Source organism: Elephas maximus, chromosome 10, assembly GCF_024166365.1.
Source record: "Elephas maximus indicus isolate mEleMax1 chromosome 10, mEleMax1 primary haplotype, whole genome shotgun sequence".
NCBI lineage: Eukaryota > Metazoa > Chordata > Mammalia > Proboscidea > Elephantidae > Elephas > Elephas maximus.
The window spans coordinates 106,635,704-106,655,103 of record NC_064828.1 but is presented as its reverse complement, the minus strand read 5'-3'; the positions used below and the strand labels follow the sequence as shown (position 1 = coordinate 106,655,103).

The following is a 19,400-nucleotide window of genomic DNA, read 5'->3' as shown; positions in this document are numbered from 1 at the left end:
GAGATGGATTGACTCAGTGGCTGCAGCAGTGGGCTCAAATACAGTAAAGCTTGTGAGAACGGTGCAGGACCGGACAGTGTTTTGTTCTTTTGCACTTATCCGGAACCCACTTGAAGGCGCCTGACAACAATGAGCCTCCTAAACAGTAAGGAAATAAACTTCTTTTTGTTAAAGCCACTCACTTGTGGTGTTTGTTATCGTAGCACTAGTTTTTAGATAATAACTAAGACGGTCTTTAGAAGTGGGCCCTGGATCTGTGCTTTTGACAAGCTCCAGTGGTAATTCTTAGGCTGGCTACTCGGCATTTGGGACCCACTGGTAGTGGTTAAGAGCTCGGCTGCCAACCAAAAGGTGGGCAGTTCGAATCCACCAGCCGCTCCTTGGAAATCCTATGAGCCACTTCTACTTTGTCCTGTAGGGTCTCTATGAGTTAGAATTGACTCGACGGCAATGGTTTTTTTTTTTTTTTGGTGTGGCCAACGGGGAAGAAGCCCTGGTGGCACAGTGTTTTAGCACTTGGCTGCTAACTGAAAGGCTGGTGGTTCGAACCTACCAGCCATTTTGTGGGAGAAAGATGTGGCAGCCTGTTTCCATAAAGATGACAGTCTTGAAAATGCTATGGGGCATTTCTTCTCTGTTCTACAGGGTTGCTGTGAGTTGGAATCGACTCCTTGGGGGAAAGGCCAGGCCACACTGCAGCATTCGGGCCTCTGGAGCAGGCCCCTGCCTGAATCTTCTGTCCTGCTTCCCATCACCCCTGCCTCCCCCTGCCCCAGTGGATCCTTGCTCTGGAATCCCCAGATGCATTTTGGGAGGTGGGCATCCCTCAGGTTATTTCTGTTTACTCCTCCATCATCCTCTACCTGTTGTTCAGCTTTAATATTTCACTCTAATGGCAAATGCCACCTCCTCTCTGAAGCCTTCTCTGATTGTTCTCCTTCTTTCCGAAAAGGATAGTTTATTTTGTAAATGAGCATTTTAAATTCCCCAGGGGTGCAATTTCCTAGCACTTTTGGAGTGGGAGTCTTTTTGTTAAAATGTTACATGGTGAAAAGGGACCTAACAAAACATAAGCCATCTCAACAATTTCTCCATGAATTTCTTCATTCAGTGACATTGATTACATTCTTCAAGTTTTGCAACTATTCTTATCATCCTTTTCCAGATCATTCCACCGCTATTAGCATACACTCGATGCCGGGGTGGGGTTCCTCTTACCAAGTGGATTCTCCCTTCTTTGATAATCCAGTTTTTGGAAAAGAAGGTTAATATTTATGGACTGTGGAGTAGACCTCTGCTCAAAATGTAATGTGCTCATTTTAGAAAACTTTGAGTATGCAGGACCATAGAAAGGAAAAGGAGTCCCTGCATAGGGCAAACAGTCAAGCACTTGGCTGCTAGCTGCAAGGTTGGCAGTTTGAGTCCACCCAGAGGCACCTCGGAAGAAAGGCCTGGTGACCTACTTTGGGAAAATCAGCCATTGAAAACCCTGTGGAGCATAGTTCTATTCTGACACACGCAGGGTTGTCGTGAGTTGGAGTCAACTTGACGGCAACTGTTTTATTTTTCCCTATTTTATTATTATAAAGGAAAAACCCACACGTTGGTTTACTGCTGCTACCCAGAGCTGTAGAGCTGCAGCCCCAGGTAAACTCTGTGTGTTGCCCAAGTACCCAGATGTTTAAATTGGCTAGAATTAGTACCCAGTGTTCCAGTGGGGGACATGCCGATGGCCCTGAAAATGGGTGCTAGTTCAGTTCCTTTTTGAGCTGAACTTGAAGCTTATACAGCCTGAGCTCCTCTGCCTCACTTCACTGATGGTTTTTTTGTGCCTTTGTCAGGCGTCTGCTTTATGCCAAAGAGCCCTGGGGCACAGTGGTTAAGTGCTCAGCTGCTAACCGAAAGGTCGGTGGTTTGAACCTACCAAGCGCTTTCCAGGAGAAAGCTGTGGCAGTCTGCTTCTGTAAAGACTACAGCTTTGGAAATCCTATGGGGCAGTTCTGCCTGGTCCTGTAGGGTCTCTGTGAGTCGGAGTTGATGGGTTTTGGTTACTTTATTCAAGGTACCATGAATGCCAGCAAATAAAGTTTTCTCTATTATTTAAAACATAATTCCAAAATATTTTTTATCTAGTGTTTGAGAATATTATTATAGGCACACGAAACAAAATTCAAAAGATGAATGAGAGTACCAGGAAAAAGAAGGGGTCCTTCTCCCCCCATCCCCAGCCAGCTGCCCTGTGCCCTTGAATGTCAGCTGGGCTGGGACCAATGCCTTGTTCTTTCAGATTGATTCTGTGTATATGATGCACGTGTTCCTTTCCTGGATGTTGTTTTTAACACAAATAATTATATCCACAGCACACATGGTTTTGTACCTTGCATTTCCACGTAGTGGTGTCTTGCACATAATCACTTATGGGTACATGAGAGCTTTCTTGTTCTTTTTTACTGCTGCATAGTACTCTTTGGAGGAGTCCTGGTGGCACAGACATTTAAGTGCTCAGTTGATAACCGAAAGGTCGATGGTTCAAACCCACCCGGTGTCTCCTTGGGAGAAAGACCTGGAGATTTGTTTCTGTACAGATTACAGCCTAGAAAACCCTGTGTGGTGGTTCTGCACTGTGATATGGGGGTTGCTGTGAGTTTGAATCAACTCCACGGCGCCCAACAACAACAGCAACGCTACTCCTTGGACTGTGTGTGCCGTGTTTGCTAATGGTCCCTCTTTTTTGGGGGGGGGGTGGGGGTTAGGTGCTGCCAGTCCTTTGCTCTTGCAGACAGTGTGGTGAGTAATATCACCGCGCCTGAGACATTTTGCATTTGTGTGGGGGTGTCTGTAGGGTGATGAAGTAGGAGGGTGGAATTGGCGTTTTTCAGGAGGCGCAATTAATTGCATGACAACCACTTTTCTGGTTTCTTTTCCCTTTCCTATCCCCCACCCCTTCTCTTTCATGATTCAGTTTCTAAACTTTCTGGTTATGGCTGGATTTCAGGAACCCGCCTCTTGGGAAATCAGGGTTTTTGGTATCTTCGTTCTGCATAAGTTCCAGATAAAGAAACAAGTCCCGACAGGTTTCTATTTCATTTTGAGCAGAGGATTTCGCCACCAGAGGCAATGTGTTTTCTGCCTACACTCTCCTGGTTACCCCATTACCCTGAGGCCCTGGAGGATGGAGACCAGGTACTCATTGTGGGTGCCTCCGAAGCCAGCTGCGTTCAGCATGGGCGTCAGCACGGAGTGGGAGTTGGGAAAGCTCAGCCAGCTCCTGCCCTGCCTGACCTTGCTCATCTGAATAACGTGTCTCCACAGCCCTTCCTCATTCATGTAAGGTGTCAGCAAGCAGTAATACACCTTAGCTGTCGTCACCATCAAGGGCATTTAGTAAGCCTTTGTGGCCTGATGTGGATGGAGGGGCAGGTAAGCCCTTCTTTTCGGTCAAACCAAAAAAAAAGGAAAAACTAAACCCATTGCCATCGAGTCGATTCTGATTCATAGTGACCCTACAGGACAGAGTAGAATTGCGCCATGGGGTTTCCAAGGAGTGCCTGGTGGATTCCAACTGCCAACCTTTTGGTTAGCAGCCGTAACTCTTAACCACTACGCTGCCAGGGTCAGAGCTCCCCATTAATGCTGCTCCTCGGAGCTCTGGGCTACAGAGAAACCCCACTTAAGATTTTCAGCCCAGCTTTTCAAGACATTTTTTGGTGCTTTCTCCTGTTTTACCTGTTCCATCCATTTTCAGACTTAGGGGCCTGTTTTAGGACTGGAGAGGGAGCACTGTCTGGGGTGATGTGAAGGGTGGACCTGTGGGAAATGACCGCAGTTGGCTTCGTAAGGAGATGCCAGCTGCACTTGGATAACCTGGATGCCACGAGGATTAACTGGGGTGTGTGAGGGAGCCCCCCCACCTGGCACGGGTCATGTGCATGCGTCTCTCTGCCTCCTCGGTGCCTTTCCCGCTGCGCAGCCCACATTCTCAGTCAGGCTTTGTGGTGGGATTTCTGTCTCAGCTGTTTGGGATTTCTATGCAGGAGGGGCAGGCGAAGAGCCGTGCTTTGGGAGTAAGAACCCCCAGGCTGGAGCCTAACCTGGTGAGCTGGGTGATCTTGGGCATGCTGCTTCTAACTGAAGCTCACTTCCGTTTTCTCAGCTCTCAATGGGGCCGGGAGGATGGGTGGGTGAGGCAGGGCTCCAAGGTGCCCACAGTTGGGTATGGCTCAGGCTTCTTGTGATGCTCTCTGTCCCAGCTGTCTGCCTCTCAGGCTGGCCCAGGGCTGTACTGCTGTGTGTTAGCCTTTCCCTCATGAAGTCACAGAAGCACAGGACTGTTGGCCTCCTGTCCTTCCGGAATCGCATAGAAGCTGAGTGACAGCGAGGAGCTTGGAAGGCATCGCCTGCAGTGGTTTTCACCTGGGTTCTTCGGGGCCCGAGGCCCTGTTGGGTGTCTCGGGGTGGGGAGTGAGGGGAAGGCCAGTTGGGCCCTCCCGCATTGTGACCTGGCCAGCTCTCCATGGCCCCCATCTTACCGTCTTATAGTAGATTCCTTGGGAGAGTTTAGTCAACACTCAGCTCTAACAAGGCACTCAGGAAACACTTGTTGAATGAGCTAATGGGCAAAGAGAGGTTATCTGTATAAAACAGTTTGAAACCATAGCTCACCAGGGTGTCCTTATGTGCACTGCGGGCCTTCTGGTGGATTCCAGAGTACCCGTGCAGTCCACCCCCCCGCCCCCACCACCAAGCCTGCTCCGTGGCTGACCAGCTCTACCTTTTGGAAAGCACTTTCTGCCTTTGAAAGTGGCTGTTGACTTCCTCCATATCCGTCCTTCTGTTTCCTCCACAAAGGGGCTCCCAACCCGTCACAGTCCTGGCTGCCTTCCACACCAGCTCCAGTGTGACCCCAGTACTGCCTAGACATTCCTGGTCCTTTTATTGCCAATAAATTTAAAAATACACATATCCACTCATGTAAAACCCAAAAGCCAAACTCTGTGGTTGTGTCAATTCCAACTCATGGCAACCCTATAGGATAGAGTAGATCTGCCCCATAGAGTTCCCAAGGAGTGGCTGGTGGATTCAAACTGCTGACCATTTGGTTAGCAGCCGAACTCTTAACCACTATGCCAGCAGGGCTACATACACTCAGATAGGTAATACATTTTAATAGTTCATTATTAATTAGAAAATGTTTAAAAAAGTTGCATAAATAATAAGGCACATACTACCTGTCCAGCTTATTTGTTCCTCCCTTACCTTATCAACTTTGATCTAGGGTAAATGTTGATCGTTAGATCTCAATTAGATGATTGTTTAGAGGAACACAGTGTTCATAGGTGAGATTATTTATTTTATGAGCTGCTTTGTCTTTTGGCTGATAAAACCAGGAGTGGCTTGAGTTCCAAGTTTAAAGAGCTTTAAAGAGTATCCCAGGGTGATAGTTTTGGGGGATTCTGTAGTCTCCTGGAAACCCTGGTGGTACAGTGGTTAAGTACTACGGCTGCTAACCAAGAGGTTGGCAGTTTGAATCCATCAGGCGCTCCTTGGAAACTCTGTGGGGCAGTTCTACTCTGTCCTATAGGGTCACTATGAGTCAGAATCGACTTGACAGCAGCAGGTTTGGTAGTCTCTACTGGTCCAGTAAGTCTGGCTTTTTTGGGAGTTTGGGTTTCATTCTGCATTTTTCACCCATTCAGTCTGGGACCATCTATTATGTCCCTGATTGGGATGGTTGGTGTGGTAGCCGGGCACCGTCTAGTTCTGGTCTCAAGGTAGGTGAGGCTATGGTTCATTAGACCATTAGTCCTGTAGACTAGTTTCTTCTTTGAGTCTTTGGTTTCCTTCTTTCTCTTTTGTTCCAGACACGTAGAGACCAAGAGTTGTACCTTAGATGGCCGCTTGCGAGCTTTTAAGATCCCAGATGCTACTCACCAAACTAGAATGTAGAACATTATCTTTATAAGCTATGTTATGCCAGTTGACCAGGTTGCCTTCCAAGACTGTGGTCCTAAGCCCTTAAACCCAGTAACCCAATCCTGTGGGGTGTTTGGCTATGTCTAGGAAGTATTCGTAACGGTGCCCCCATGTGCTTTATTTTATGTATGTCTGCAGCAGACAGAAACACCTATACACATGCAACCATATATTCGTATGTGCTTACCTGTACATGTGTAAGGATACATATCTACCTGTGTAACCACACACTTTTTTTGGTTGTTGTTACTGTTGTTGTAAAATTGTGTATGTTGTGGCCTTTACCAAAATTGTCCCTTTTTCTTGTATACTTCTTACTGTCATCTTTCACCTCGGTCACGTTGTGCTGACTTCACCCTTACTCGGTGTTGCCCTACCCATCACCAAAACTAACAAGTGTCTGCTACCTGGAAAGTGATCCCCCCTCCCTTCCTCCACTTGTTTTTGGTATGAAGGGTTGCGCTCTGTGTACTGTTCTGCGCCTCACTTTTTCACAGGTAATGTCTTGGCACTCTCGTGCCTGCCCCTTCTGCCGTTTGCCTGTTTGAGAGCTGCGTGGTGCTCCTCTGTCGCAGCTCCTCTCAGGCTCTGTGGGAGGCTCTGCCTCTCTTCCCAGCCTGGCACACACAGACACAGTGGTGGCATGCCCATGGCCCTGCAGCTCCTGGGTCCTTCCGCCCAGTAGCCCTGGAGTTAAACAGCCAGTCAGAACCCTGGTTGCGGCTGGGCGAGTAGTAGCCCCCAGGGCGGGCTCTGTGTGTGAGGGAGCGGGTGTTGTGGGTGAGGGAGGGCTTCTGGAGGTTTGCCTGGGTGGTCCCCTAAAGACTCAGATGGAAATGTGTGGTACCTGCAGTCAGAAATGTGGGGTGGGGTGGGGTGATGAGGGTGAGGGTGGGATACCAGGGTGACTTGGTGTGTAGACCCCGAAGCCTGAAGGAATGACGGCTGTGGGGTGTGTGAGAGAGGGGGAGTTGTTAGTTGCCATCCAATCGGTCCTGACTCATGACGGTCCCACACACAACAGATCTGACCACCGTCATGACCTGTAGGCTTTTCATCGGCTGGCTTTTGGAACTAGGCTGCCTGCCAGTCCTTTCTTCCTAGTCCGTCTTAGTCTAGAGGCTCAGCTTAAACCTGTTCAGCGTCGTAGCAGCACACAAACCTCCACGGACAGACGGGTGGTGGCCGTGTATGAGGTACATTGACCAGAAATTGAACCCGGGTCTCTTGCATGGAAGGCGAGAATCCTACCACTGAACCACCACTGCCCTCGTGTGAGAGAGAGAGAGGTGGAGATTACAATGTCTAGGCCTGGGGTTTATTGTGGGGGGTGCGGGGGCTCGGTTGGTTGAACTAGGGCCCAAAGGTTGGGTGTGGTATCTGTGGGGGCCAGGGATGGCCATAGGGTTGGAAAAGCAGCTGGAGCAGGACTGGGAAGGGTTTGGGGCCAGGGAGGACCCTGGCTTCTTGCACAACAGAGTGGCTGGGCTGGGCTGGGCTGGGCTGGGGCCGACATAGGAAGCTAGGCCAAGGGTTTTGGAAGAAATGGGAAGCCATGGAGGTGGTTGAGTTAAGGGACAACTAGGCCATCGGGTGGTGAAGGCGGTGGGCCATGAGGCAGAGGGTCTTGGGGAAGTCCAGGCTGGAGCTCCACCAATGAAGGCCTGGCCCCAGGACTGGAAGGGGAGAAGGCTGGCTGTGAGGAAAATGAGCAAACTTGGGGTCTCCACAGGACTCCAGCCAAGTCCCTTATGGGAACCAACTGTCCCCTTTGCCAGAAAATGACTTTGAGGGGTGGCTCGGAGTTCACACACCTTCCCCTTGAAAACGAGACCATTCTGGTGACGGTGGCGTGAGAGGTGCAGCTGCCAGTTCTCCTCATGGAACCCTCCTCGTGGTCCTCCTTTCAGCTGGCTGCGGTGAATGTCCCAGAAGGAATGCCTTCTGCTGCTGGAGTAACGCTGCTTTTCTTTGCTTTTCTCCACAGGAAGCGAGGGATAGAAGTCGTGCAGGTGAGTACAGACCACGTCATGACCCTTTTTTAGGTCAAGTGGCCTTTTAATGTCTGACTTTCCCCCTTTGCCTTGAGAATCTGGGTACTTGGCCCCTTCTTCACGTGAACCTTGTTCCCACTGTGGATTCAATGTGATTCCTGCCCTGGTTCCTTGGATTTGAAGAGTTACTGTGGTTTTGTCAGTGGAAGGAGCTCTCAGGGAAGAGAGGGGTTGGTTTGGGTGAACGTCTGGTGGGGGTGGCGTGGGGGCGGGGGCTAAAGGTCACGATGCTCCCCTGTGGTTAGCCACAGCCACTTGCCAGAGTTCATGAGGAAATTTCTGTTGGGAGCCATTTAAAGGAAGTGCATTCACGTGCTCACCAACAAATACACTGCTCGAAAGGGGGAAAACCACCCCTCCCCCAGTACCTGATTCCTGATCACACCCCACCGGGTGAGGCATGAGCAGGGCACCCGCTGGCACCTGCTTCAAAATGGGAGAGGCAGCCAGGGGACTGGTGGCTTTGTTTTACATGGCTTTCTGGAAAGATTGAGACTAAAACCTTTAATCCACTTAGTTGGAGGGTGTAACGCAGGCCGGAGCCATTGCTTCAGAATGCACCAGGCTGAAGAAGAGTTATGAACTATTCCCTGATGTGTCTGTTGTTCATTCTTATGATGACCTGGGGGAGGCAGTAGGGGTGTGGGGCCAGCGTAAAGCCAAACCGGATGCATTCCACCCAGCATCTAAAAATAAAACCCACCATGATGTCTCTGTTCTCCTCCTCCTGGCATCCCTGAGTGTTTGGGGAGGATTAAATTTCAAGCCATAGAGAAAGACTCTTTGCAAAAACAACAAGCCACTTGGCAAGTTCTGCTGAAGAGCCAGGCTTCTGCATGCCAGATCCCCAGGCTGGTGGGCACCTGGGTGCTGGGATTGGTGTCTTGTCTGAGTCCCTCAGTTCCAGTGTTCATGACTGAAGATGAGGAAATGACCATGCCCCTAGCCACCACCTGGTATTTCCTGTGTCAGGCCCTCCATTTTGTACAGCCATGCAGTGATGTGAGCGGTATGATCGTGCCCATTTAATAGGTGAGGAGACTGAGGCTTGCACCACCTGGGGCACTCAGATCGTAAGTGGTAGGGTTGAGGTTTGATTGCACGTCTTGTCTGTCTCCAAAGCCCATGGTTTTTCTGCCAAACTGGCTCTCCTTTGGTTGTTAATAGGCTGCTCTGTTGACTAAATGCTTTCATGCCTATTATTACCTGGCATTTGGGTGCCACCTAAGGAAAGGATGCAGGAGCCCAGGGTCAGGAATGTAAAATGCTGGTAAGAGCCTAAACGCTTGCCCCAGTCGTGGTAGTTATTTCTCATCCTGCTGTTTAGTAGTAGTATTAGTAATAATCAGGATTTAACATTTATCAGGTGCTACATGGAGCCCCTGGGTGGCGAAAATGATTGGTTAAGCACTTGACTGCTAACCAAAAGACTGGCAGTTTGAACTCACTCAGAGGCACCTTGGAAGATAGGCCTGGTGACCTACTTTTGAAAGGTCACAGCTTTGAAAACCCATGGAGCAGCTCTGCTCTGCATACATGGGGTCACCATGAGTCAGAGCTGACGGCAGCAACAACAATAATGGGAATCTTGGAATCCCTGGGTAGCGCAGTTAAGTGCTCAGCTGCTAACTGAAGGATTGGAGGTTCGAGTTCACCCACAGGTGCCCTGGAAAAAAGGCCTGGTGATCTACTTCCAAAAAAATCAGTGACTGAAAACCTGTGGAGCACAGCTCTACCCTGCACACGTGGGGTCACCGTGAGTCAGAATAGGCTTGATGGCAGCCACAGTGTACCAGGCATGGATGCATTTTACTTTAAATTAGCGTTTGCATTTAACCTTTCCAAGGTGAGCACCAAAAAAACCCGTTGCCCTCAAGCGAATTCCGACTCATATCGACAGTATAGGACAGGGTGGAACTGCCCCATAGGGTTTCCAGAAGCGGCTGGTGGATTTGAACTGCCAGCCTTTGGGTTAGGACCAATCTCTTAACCGCTGTGCCACCAAGGGTCCTCCAAGGTGAGGGGGGAGCATAATTAAGAATGTAAATGTTGCCAGTCCCCGACATCCTCGGCTTGTTCCCACAGCCAAGGTTGCTTGGGAAGGTGCTGTAAACTCTCCTTGCTAGCCGCCTCTCTCACACTGCGCTTCCTCCCATCCCTAGAGAAGCAGCACATGTAGGGTCAGGAGCTAGACGTTGGCCAGTTGCCTACCTGCTCTCTGTGTCAATTTTCCCATCTGTAAAATGGGATGATAGTGGCGCCTGTCCCCTCAGGTTGTTGACAGGACTAGTTGATTCAGGTAAAGAACTTCGTGCAGTGCCTGGCACACGGGAAGCTGGTTACTTCCAGAGAAGAGGGCATTCCTATGACCTGCAGCCAGACCAGAGCGGTGGTGCACGACCACAAGCACAGAACCGTCTGGGTGCCAAGCAAAGTGCCTGGTCTTTGTAATCCTTGGGCATGTCAGGTATTTTCAGTTTTCCACTTGCAACAGAATTGAAAGAGGACCTGATCCAGTGGTCAGCTGATAGAGCATTAAAATTGTTTTTTGATAATAGAGGACTGTGATTCTTGGCATTCAGTTCTAAAGGAATTCAAAGACTGTGCTACGGTAAATCCCTCCAGGCCGTCTTCTCCTGAGTAAGTGGTTTCAGTGGTCGTATCTGCAACGATTGAGAGATAGAAATAGACTTGATACTAAACTGTCTTATTCTAGCAACGGGTAATATTTTTCTGTGGATACATGACATAATTTTTTTTAATTCCTATTTACCTCTCCAGAGGTGTATTTCTAATAAGGGTTTTTAATTTTTTATGTTTATTACTTGTACAAATTTGTAGTGTATTTCTGTTGGGTTGAGCAGTAGTGTATTAATAGTAGTTGTGATGATAATTCAGCCCCGAAGAGACGTTAACAATCAGAGCTTTATAGTGATGTGAAATTAAAAAAAAAATTTAAAGCATTTGTATACAGTTGTAGCCCTGGTGGCGCAGTGGTTAAGAGCTACAGCTGCTAATCAAAAGCTTGGCAGTTCACATCCACCAGCCGCTCCTTGAAAACGCTGTGGGGCAGTTCTGCTCTGTCCTACAGGGTCACTGTGAGTCGGAGTCTACGGCAGCGGGTTTGGTTTTTTTATATGCAGTTATTTATTTTTGCCTTACGGCATGATAGGATGATCAGTAAAACTCAAACATAAAACACAAACATCCCTGAGAGAAGTGGATCAGAAATTGGAGCTCCGGGAGGAACAGGGAACATCGTTACATTTCCAACTGTTAAAGAAGAGCTCGATTATGTAATTTTAAAATAGAGGATGTTGGATCTCAAATCGCTGTGGTATTTAGATTCCATTGGATCCATTTAAAAGAGAAAGACTAACAGTTTTATTTTAAAATGTTAATATTTATGTTATGTTGGAAATTACATCCTCTGCAAGTATTTAGACTTATGATGAGAAATTTTAGATGTCAGCTTAAAATGTGTAAATGGATACATGGTTCTAAACATTTATTTTGGGGGCCATGTGGGTGAAGAGTTTCAAAGGCCTCTGTTTTAGAACGTTGCCTCGTTTACTTCTAGGCCCTGCGGCAGGTACTCCCCCAGAGAGGGACCGAATCAGACCTGGCTCACAGGTGCGGGAGGAGACCCAGTGGGGCTGGTCCGTCTGACTCCCAGGCCAGTGTGCCCACGGAGACCCAGGAAGGCCTGTGGAATTTTCCTTGGCAATGGCCTTTTCTTGCTACTGATGGGCTTCCCTTAAGCCTGGGTCTGTTAGGCCAAGTGATGATTTAAAAAAAAAAAAAAAAGGGGCGATTAAAAAAAAAGTGGCCACCTGCCCAGTGCCAATCACATAATGTAGAAAAGCTGCAGGTGGACCAGAATCTAGGACACCTAAGAGGAACGTAGGTCTTAGTGTCCTATAGGGCTTGGGCTTGAGGACAAGGAACAAAGTGTAACAAGAGTTGTGTCCTGGAGGGCTACCCGTCATGAAGGTGATGGTCTGCAGGTACCTGCCATGATGTTGATAGTCACAGATACCTGTCACGAAGGTGATGGTCCACAGGTACCTGTCATGATGGTGATGGTCCTCAGGTACCTGCTGTGACATTGATAGTCACAGATACCCGTCATGATGGTGATGGTCTGCAGGTACTCGTGATGACTGTGGTGGTTACAGGTACCTGTCCTGACGGTGAGAGTCAGAGATACTCATCATGATGGTGGTGGTCTGCAGGTGCCTGTTGTGACGGTGATGGTTGCAGGCACCTATTGTGACAACAATGGTAACAGTTACCTGTTGTGACAGTGATGGTCGGAGGTACCCGTCGTGATGGTGATGGTCTGCAGGTACTTGTGATGATGGTGATAGTTGCAGTTACCTGTCGGGATGGTGATGGTAATAGATAATGTGTTGTGACAGTGATGGTTGCAGGCACCTGTAGTGACGATGATGGTCACAGGTACCTGTCTGCCTGTTTCCTCCTCTATAGTACTGTAGTGAGGATGCTGAATGCACAGGCCTGCCTGATCCCACCATTTCAGTTGTTGAAGATTGGCCTTGCTCAGCAGTGAGTCAAGGCCCCACATAGGCAGAGCGGTGTAGATAGGGCAGGCCGGTCAGCATGCCTCTCCTGGGTGCCTGCTCTGCCCAACCTGGTAAATCAGGAAGGCTTCCTGGAGGAGGTGGAGTGAGTCTGGCTAGTGGCCATGAGCCTGGTGCATCCATCGTAGCCTGGCTGAGGTGAGGGCCATGCCTGCAGCTCCAGCCAGGCCTTCTGCTCCTAAAACAACCCAGTGTGAGCAAAGCTTACCTTGGCCTGGTTTTCCTTTGCTGGGAGAAAGCAGTGGCCCGGGGCCTCTTCTGAGGACCAGGCACAAGTGCTGCATCGCTGGGAGCATTTGCCACTCTGATCTCCTCTGTTGGGAACGCCTGGCGGACGCCTTTGAGGATTCCTGCCCACGGACTCCATTGCTACTTTGTAGGGCAGTTCTGAATTGGGGGAGGAAGACCCTGAAAGAACAATGCAGCGCTCACTTTGCCTGGCCCCAGCCTGGCACTCCCTAGGAAAATGTGTTCTGCACACTGCCCCCCCGCCCCATCCCATGTTCTTTGGGCTGCCTTTCACCAGTTATTTTGAAAGAGCCGGGGAGAAGGAGGTGACTGGTAGCACAGGAGGTGCTGGGGTTGTATTTTAAAACGCATGCGAGCAAGCTCGAAGTGTGAGAAGTACAGTAGCCGATTATAGATTCCCTGTCCTCCTTCCAAATTCCTTGAGAATTGGAACATTATGAAACTGGGACTCTGAGCAGGCTCTGTTTCTCAAGCAGGCGAGGAAGTAAGGAAGTCCCCCAGCTTGCAGAGTGGAAGGCAGACCACAGGCCTTTCTGACACGGGGGGTTTCTCTGGAGTTGTTGCTTGCCTGAGAGGTGGGAGTTCCTTTGTGTGTTTCCGCCTTTCTGAAAACCATTCAAGGAAGGAAGCTGAGTGGCAGACTATCAAGCAGAAAAAGAAAGACTGAGAAGCAGACGGATACACAGATGCAGTGCAGAGAGAAGGCCATGGTGTCCAGGGACTCATGTAGAACTCGATGCTGGGCATATGAGTTGCTGGGGCCATGGTGGTGTCCACCCGGAGACTGTGGGCAGGGAAGGCTCACAGCAGGGGCCTGTGTGGGGTGGGGGCATGAAAGGGATAGTGGGCAGGTGATGGGGAAGGCCTTTTTGGGAAGGTGTTACCTCTTGAAATGGAATAAGCCAGGCACAGGTGCTGGTGGGAAGGGGTTGTTATTGATGGCTCAGTGGTATTCTCCCCTTCTGCATGGGAGACCCAGCTCTATTCTTGGCCAATGCGCCTCATGCGCAGCCACCACCTGTCTGTTAGTTATGGCTTACATGTTGCTATGATGCTGAACAGGTTTCAGTGGAACTTCCAGACTAGGACAGACTAGGTGGAAAGGCCTGGTGATCTACTTCTGAAAATCAGCCTGTGAAAACTGTATGGATTACAACAGTCTGATGATACGCAGCCAGTCACGGGGATGGCTCAGGACCAGCCTGGGTTTGGTTCCGTCGTGTGTGGGGCTCCGTGAGTCAGGTGTTGGTGCATAGGTGAAGTCTTAGGATGGCATAGCAGGCAGAAAGTACAGGCTGTGCCTGATATGAGTGGCTGGAAAGGCTGAAGCCTTGGTCATGAGGGGCTTGGCTGGAGAGAATGGCAGGGCCAGATCACAGAGGGCCCAGGGGAGCTGTTCCTGGAGGGCTTGTGGGGGAGGCACACTGATGAGCTTCCACTGGGAGAAGTATAGGCTCTGATTGCAGGCATTGGGGGAAGACCCTGCTGGGAGGACATGTAGAGGGTGATTGTGAAACCGGACGAGGGTTCTTGTCCTATCTTACTAGCCAAATGAAATAAGATGGATGCCACACCACCAGTTACAAGGGAAAGTGGAAATTTATTGTTTGCTCAAAGGAGCAACGTGGGGCCTAGCAGCCGAAAGACCACACGCTCCCAGCCCTGGGGAGCTTGGAGCTTTTATGCTGTCCAGTCCCCGGGGGGCGAGACCGGCTCCCAAAATCCGAAACCCCAGTCACTCCTATGTCCATATTTGGAGATCAAGGTGCTGAGTCATTTGCAAAGGAAGGACACTTTCACTTTGCAAGTGGGCTCGGGTGCAACTGTGTGCCGGAGAACACTTTCTTTGGCATAGTTCAGGTCTGGGGTCAAGTTCAGGGCCACAGCTCTTCAGATCCTGCACAAGCTCTGAGATTTCAGTTTGCGCATATGTGGGATTTTGGTGCCAAGTTCAAACCGCCGTTAGGGGCTGCGGCGTGGTCGGGCCAAGCCAGTCAGAAACCACAGCTTGGCGGGCTGCGAGAGGAGGGGATACTGCAGCCGAGTGGGGGAAGCTTTGGTGGAGGCTTCAACTGGACAAGGCTGCGTGGTGGTGGGGAAGAGCCAGGCCTTTGTTAGGAGGCTGAGGCTGTGGCCGATGAGGGGTGGTACCATCTGCCTGGAATGAACACAGTCAGGGAGGGCTGGGGAAAGGGGGAGGTTTACAAATTGCAAGGCCTGGTAACTGGGTGGATGTGGGGTGAGGGAGAGGGAGGTGCGCCTGGAGTTAGCCAGTACGCAAGGTAGACGGCACCATCCCCACAAACCTGCCCTGCCCTCACTTCCTGACACCCTCAGGTTTGATAATTTGCTGGGACTCACTGAAAGCTCTTACAGTCATGGTTATGGTTTATTACAGGGAAAGGATACAGGTTAAGCTCAACCAGAGGGCGAGCCTGGGAGAGTTCCAGACACGCAGCTTCCGTTGTCCTCTCCTCGTGGAGTCAGGCCACGTCCCCTCCCAGAACTGACCTGTGACAGCATGCGCTGAGCACTGCCCCACCAGGGAAGCTTCGGTGTCCACAGTTTTTACTGGAGTTCCACTGTGTAGGCAGGACTCCCTGGGTGGCTCAAGCTGTTCAGCGCTCGGCTGCTGACTGAAAGGTCAGTGACGGGCATCTGCCCAGAGGTGCCATGGAAGAAAGGCTTGCTGATCTGCTTCCAAAGGTCATAGTCATCGAAAACCCCTTTGAATGCAGTTTTATTCTGACACACATGGAGTCGCCATGGGTCAGGATCGACTCAGCAGCAGCTGATGGTGGCGGTGGATTACTTGTCAATGATTGGTTGATTTTTGACCACTGGTGGAACTCAGTCTCCAGGTTGACTGATGACATGTGACCCAAAGCCCCACCCTAAATCACACGGCTGGTCTTTATGGCGTGACCTGTCCCTACCCTAAGACTGTTAGGGGTGTCTGGCCATCCTGTACCCCTAAAGACACTCCTGCTGAGTGTGACAGAATTACTACCCAAGGTGTCTGTCGCCAGATTCCGTCCTTACTTCTGGCGGGGGCACTCGGGCCTGAGAGAGGCGGGGGGAGAGGAATGACCTCAGCTTGTCCCGACAGCTGTGCTGGGTGCAGGCGACAGAGCAATGTGCTCGATAGCAGGTTTCCTAGTTCAGAGCCAGAGAAGGCACGGTGTGGTTGAGTGTTACGCTTTTCTCCAAGGACTATAGAAAAGTGTTTGTTGCCGTAGGTGCCACTGAGTTGGTTCTGACTTACAGCTAACACCACGGATCACAGAACAAAACACTGCCCAGTCCTGTGCCACCCCCATGTCAAAAACCTACATGTTCAGAGAAACACCAGAAATTAGTGTAACAGAATGTATTTATTGGGAGTAGATATGATTTGAATCAGGCAGTGTCAAAACCCAGGTGCTCTGATGAGGGGACAGTGGAAGCCGGTTATATAGGTCATTGTTATATTAATTTTCAGAAGCTACATCAAAGCACAGGGCAGGGTTTCAGGGTCCCTCTGTTATACAAACAGAATCGCCAAGGAAACGTCATACATCCTAAAACACAGCCTCTAGTCAGACCCTCACAAAAATCCTCACAACTGGACCAATAAGGAACATCATGGTAAATGGAGAAAAGATTCAAGCTGTCAAGGATTTCATTTATTTGGATCCACAGTCAACGCTCATGGAAACAACAGTCAAGAAATCAAATCACACATTGCATTGGGCAAATCTGCAAAAGCCCTCTTTAAAGTGTTAAAAAGCAAAGAGGTCACTTTTAGCGCTAGGGTGTGCCTGACCCAGGCCATGATGTTTTCAGTTGCCTCATATGCATGCGAAAGGAAAACTGAAGAAGAATTGGTGCCTTTGAATTATGGTGTTGGCAAAGAATATTAAGTATACCATGGACTACCAGAAGAACAAACCAATCTGCCTTGGAAGTATAGTGAGAATGCTCCTTAGAAGTGAGGATGGTGAGACTTGGTCTTATGTACTTTGGACATGTCATTAGGAGGGTCCAGTCCCTGGAGGAAAGACATCTTGCTTGGTAAAGTAAAGGATCAGTGAAAAAGAGGAAGACCCTCAATGAGATGGATTGACGCAGTGACTGCAACATGAGCTCAAACATAGCAGTGATTGTGAGGATGGTGCAGGACCGGGCCGTGTTTCGGTTTGTTGTACACAAGGTCATTATGAGTCAGAACCAACTCGACGGCACCTAAAAACAACAGTCAGGCCCTGGAGTTCCTGCTTCTTGAAGCTGGCTGCACATAGATAATTTTCCAAAAGAGCCCAAGGCCCAAGGCTAACTAGTCTCCACCAAGCTGCTTTCTAGGCTGTTATTTGACCTCAAGGTGATTCCAGGGATCCACTTTCTTCAAGGTTCAAGAGGATGCCCAAGGGTAGATAGTCTGGGTGGGTCATTGCACTTCCAGTAACCCAGAAATCTGGACTCCAGGAGAATCAGAACGATGTTGTCACCCACAATGGTACGTATGTTGGAGCCTGTTGTTGCAGGCACTGTGTCAGTCCATCTTGTCGTGGGTCTTCCCTAAATTCATTGTTTAGATGATGTATTTACGTGGTTCAATAATTGTTTAAAAGTATGGAGTTGAGTCTCCTTAGGTGGCAGATGATTAACCTACTTGGGTTCCCTTGGCCACTGTGCCCTCTTCAGTTGCCCTGGCTGGCTTTGATGCCTCACTGGACTTTATTTCCAGGTAATTAGGCACAGGTGGGGTTGGAACCACCACCCATCTGTCAGTTTGTCCTACTGTGGTGGCTTGCATGTTGGTGTGGTGTGGAAGCTATGTCACCCGTATTTCAAATACCGCCCGGGTCACCCAAGGTAGATAGGTTTCAGCAGAGCTTCCAGAGTAAAATGGACTAGGAAGAAAGGCCTGGTGATCTACTTCCAAAGATTAGCCAATGAAAATGCTATAGATCACAACAAAATATTGTCTGATACCCTGCTGGAAGATGAGCCTCCTCGGTTGGAAGCCACTGAGTACACAGCGGCCGCCACATGGACTCGAGCATACTAACGATTATGACGATGGTTCAGGACAGGGGAGCATTTCGTTCTGTTGTACATGGAGTTGTCATGAGTTGGAGCCAACTTGATGGCAACTAACAACAACAGCAACAAGAGTTGGAAACCTGTGAACATCCTGCCTTCCATCTATCCCTCTGTTGGGTCTTGTGGATCCAAGTGCAAGAGCTTTTTGGAATAACAATGACCTTGGTCTTTATTGAGGTGCTGACATCCTGGGAGCTGGAAGGGCCCATGACGCACATCCTGATTACCCCCTTATTGAATGGAAACTGAGTTTCCAAGAAGCACAGTGGCTTCTGAAGGCCAACGAGTGTGATTCCATCCTTGACATCCCTGCAGACCCCAGCCTTTCAGGGAGGGACTACCATGGAGTCCGAAGTTGGGCTCTGCACAGAACGTTTCCACCTGGTCACTGGGGCCCATACTGGGATGGTGGTGGTTCTTGTTGGGGCTTGACCTTCCCTGTGGAGTCCCTCAGGAGGTCTGGGTTTGAGTTTCTGTTCTTTTTTTACTGGCTGTACATGACCTCATTTTCATCATCTTTAAAATGGGATGACATTGACTTCATGGGACATAAAGCTCCTAGTAGGTATTTAAGGGCGGGGGGGCGGGAACATTGCTATCGAGTTGATTCTGACTCATAGTTGTACATGACCTCATTTTCATCATCTTTAAAATGGGATGACATTGACTTCATAGGACAGAAAGCTCCTAGTAGGTATTTAAGGTGGTGGGGGGGGAACATTGCTATCGAGTTGATTCTGACTCATAGTGACCCTATGTATAGGACAGAATAGAATTGCCTCACAGGGTTCCCAAGGTGTAAATCTTTGCGGAAGCAGACTGCCACATCTCTCTCTCGTGGAGCGACTGGTGGGTTCGAACTGCTAACCTTTTGGTTAGTAGCTGAGCTCATTAACCACTTTGCCACCACAGCTCTTTCTCTTTATTTTTCCTCATCCTGCATTATGAACAATGGTGGCTTAAGAGGGGGGAAAGTCACAGCTCCAGCTCCTTAGAAAAATATGTCTCTGTGTAAAGAATATGGTCTTTTTGATTCAAAAGAAAACACCTCTTTTGGGTTTCTAACTACTGTGGATTTTAGCATATCGATTCCTTTTTTTATAATTTTTTTAAAATTGTACTTTAGGTGAAGGTTTACAGAGCAACTTAGTTTCAATTCCTTTTTTAAAAGCTAGATTTTGTGTTGTCCTAATTTGAAACACAGATACTTATATTTCTTGTTTTTAAAATATCGACTTTTATTTTCATTTTCAGTCATTTAGGATATGTACTTACTAAATGCAATTAGATAAATTTATGTATAAGGGTGATCATCGTATTTTTTTTTTTTTACGATGACTCATAGGAGAGTAGTTATATATATCATGGTCTGCTCATATCTATTTTCTTTTTTTTGTAGCCAATAAAAAAAGATTACATTTGGAAGACAAGGTGG

General features: G+C 49.0%; 1 protein-coding gene across 3 annotated transcripts in view; it reads left to right on the top strand.

Annotated features, from left to right (window-relative positions):
- Positions 1-19,400, top strand: part of ITPK1 (inositol-tetrakisphosphate 1-kinase) — a 183,811-nt gene that overhangs the window by 41,629 nt on the left and 122,782 nt on the right. For 2 of the 3 annotated variants that reach the window (XM_049899713.1, XM_049899714.1), the window contains exon 2: positions 7,961-7,985. The exons of the other annotated variant lie outside the window; for it this stretch is intronic. In XM_049899713.1, coding sequence (XP_049755670.1) covers positions 7,961-7,985 — 25 coding nt within the window. The remainder of the gene's footprint in view (positions 1-7,960; positions 7,986-19,400) is intronic. 3 annotated transcript variants of the gene reach the window in all.